Source organism: Frankliniella occidentalis, unplaced genomic scaffold, assembly GCF_000697945.3.
Source record: "Frankliniella occidentalis isolate FOCC.00 unplaced genomic scaffold, Focc_3.1 Scaffold100, whole genome shotgun sequence".
NCBI classification, from domain to species: domain Eukaryota; kingdom Metazoa; phylum Arthropoda; class Insecta; order Thysanoptera; family Thripidae; genus Frankliniella; species Frankliniella occidentalis.
Genome location: NW_026267229.1, coordinates 785,805 through 788,410, shown reverse-complemented (window position 1 = coordinate 788,410; position 2,606 = coordinate 785,805). Strand labels below are relative to the sequence as shown.

General features: G+C 55.6%; 1 protein-coding gene across 1 annotated transcript in view; it reads left to right on the top strand.

Annotated features, from left to right (window-relative positions):
• Positions 1–636: 636 nt before the first annotated feature.
• LOC113212298 (uncharacterized) overlaps positions 637–2,606 on the top strand; it is a gene marked incomplete at its 3' end in the record, with an annotated part of 43,550 nt that continues 41,580 nt past the window's right edge. Inside the window, exon 1 of the mRNA XM_052269731.1 lies at positions 637–938. Within this exon, the coding sequence (XP_052125691.1) occupies positions 791–938 (148 nt within the window). The remainder of the gene's footprint in view (positions 939–2,606) is intronic.

The following is a 2,606-nucleotide window of genomic DNA, read 5'->3' as shown; positions in this document are numbered from 1 at the left end:
GCGTTTGGCGCTTATTGCACAACACGGCAGGCTCACTTCAACTGTTGCGCTGCTAAAGTGATTCAACGCTAATTAACCCTGTAGCCTCGACTTTCTGCGCCCAACAACAACTAGGCTTCAAACACCCCCCACCCACTCCCTCCTCCCTATCTCCTTCTGAGTTATTGTTCGAGCGGTCGTTGTTTTGTATTGCTGCATACGTATACGTGAGGTGGATGTGGAGTTGCGTGACTTTGCCGCTCGCACTTTGTATGGTGCGCGATACTCGCAACTCTTCGGTTCGCAGTGAAGGTCGCCCCCATCCCCCACCGCCGCCGCCCGTGCACCCGCGTCCCTTTGTGTCAGTAGTAAAGCGGGACACGCTCGCGGAGGCGAAACGAGTCCGAGACGAAGCGAAGCAGCTGAGCTAGGAATAAAAAAGAAAAGGAGAAAGGAGACACACGCGCATGAGAGTTATCTGAGTGCACACAGTGGCAGTGGCTGACTCGCCCCGTCCACTTTGGTGTCTATCGGTACTGTATCGTACGCCCGCTGGCGGGCGGATGGTCTACTGCTTGCTCGAGCTGAAAGGCGCCATGGTTAGAGATGATGTGAAGACCGTGGTTTGATGTTGTTGGTCTTTGTGTCCCCCAGGATGAGCCAGGGCGCGCAGGCGGCGGCGAGGGCCTCGGGCAGCGTGCGCCGGCCGCCGCCTCAGCGGGGCTCCTCCGCCTCGACGGCGGCATCTACGCCGGCGACCGGGGGGCCGACGGCGGCGCCCGGGGAGCAGGAGCTGTCGCCGACCGTGCGCATGGCGCGCCAGCAGCAGCACCACTCGGGCAACTGGAACGTGGAGGTGGTGCGCGGCAAGGTGACAACGCGCTGCTTCTGGAACGCCTGCAAGGCCTTCTCCTTCGGGCTCGCACTCATGGTCATCGGCACCACCATGGCGGTTGTCGGTAAGTGCCAAACTTCACTAACAAAAAATAATCATAAAATACAAAAAAAAAATCAATGGAAGAATCAATCTAAAGAATAATAAAGAAAAATCAAGAAAATAGAATATAGAGGGTGAGGAGGGGGAGACTTTGCCATCTGGTAGAGACAGTCTTTATGGGACTGTCTAAAAATCGATGTACCGAGTGATTCAGAGCACGAGCCGCCGTGTTGCGGGTTTGCATATCCTCGACTCGGCGGGCGCACGGGTGAGAGGTGAGGAGGGGACCCCCGAGTCGAGGATAGACAAACCCGCAACACGGCGGCGCATGCTCTGAACCACCCGGTACGCTTGACATTATAATGAGGTAGCTCTAAGCAGCAGAGCAGGGCATGTTGCAGCCACCGGCTCTCTGCAATCTCAAGTGTGGGACAGTATGACAGTTTGAACTGTCAGCCCACTGTGTCTCACACTTCCTAAAACTATTTTCTCTCCTTTTAAGAAAAAACAATTTTTGGAATCACCCTCGTCTTCCTCGTGAAATTCCGGTTCAAACGAGTATATGTGTGATGGGGTTTAGAGCAACAATCCCAACAATACATCTAATTATTAACAAGATGGTTATTTCCAAAAAAGTCCTCATGGTGTCGTTGTTTGCGATCAGAACCCCATCACACATATACTCGTTTGAACCGGAATTTCACGAGGAAGACGAGGGTGATTCCAAAAATTGTTTTTTCTTCAAAGGAGAGAAAATAGTTTTAGGAAGTGTGAGACACAGTGGGCTGACAGTTAAAACTGTCATACTGTCCCACACTTGAGATTGCAGAGCTGACACAAACCCACGGCAACCGCCTCAGCCAATCACTCCTCCAACACAATTTTACAGCACATGTCTCAGAGATCAGCGAGCGAGAAAGTACGTCCGTCAATCGCTGGTTCGAACCAGCCAAGTTCAGCCTCTGCAAGCTCTCATAGCGCCGGATAGCTAGGCAACATCTCGCCTGCAGTGCACGCGTGTACTGCGGGTTGGCCTACCCCGAGTCTCGCAGGCGCCGAGCCTCCCTACATTCCCGATTCCAGAATGAATAATGAGTAAAACGGCGCCGTACTTTCTGGACGATCCCCTCCAAATCGGCGTCGTCAGCGCGATCGCATCTCTCTGCACGAGGAAGCGCGGCACCTCCGCCAGCGGCAGCAAAGGAGCCAGCATGAAATTGTGTAAAAGCTGGTTCTGTTCCTGCCACGGCCATGGCCAGGCTGCGCGCGCTCCGGCGCCCCTTATCGCTGTGTAGACAGCCCCGCCGGGTGGTGCGTTGTACCGTCACAAAAGACGCTGCCGGCGCCAAACTTGGGAGCGGAGACGCTCTTCTCTTCTCGTCCTCGCTCTCCCCCGAACGGTTTGTGGCGCGGGTTGCTTTGCGGGTTGCTTTGCGGGCCGCGGGTGCCGCGCGGGTGGCGCGCCCCGCTCGCGACCACGAGAGCGGTAATCCCCGGCCCATTACACGGTCCCTCCCCCAGCGGGCCCAGCCCGGGCCCAACGGCACGGCTTATCCCACTTAGTTTCCTTTCTCCGCTGAACGATGAATAGAAGGCTGCAAGCTGAGTCGGCAGCCGCGTCTAGCTACTCTCAGCGTTTGGCGCTTATTGCACAACACGGCAGGCTCACTTCAACTGTTGCGCTGCTAAA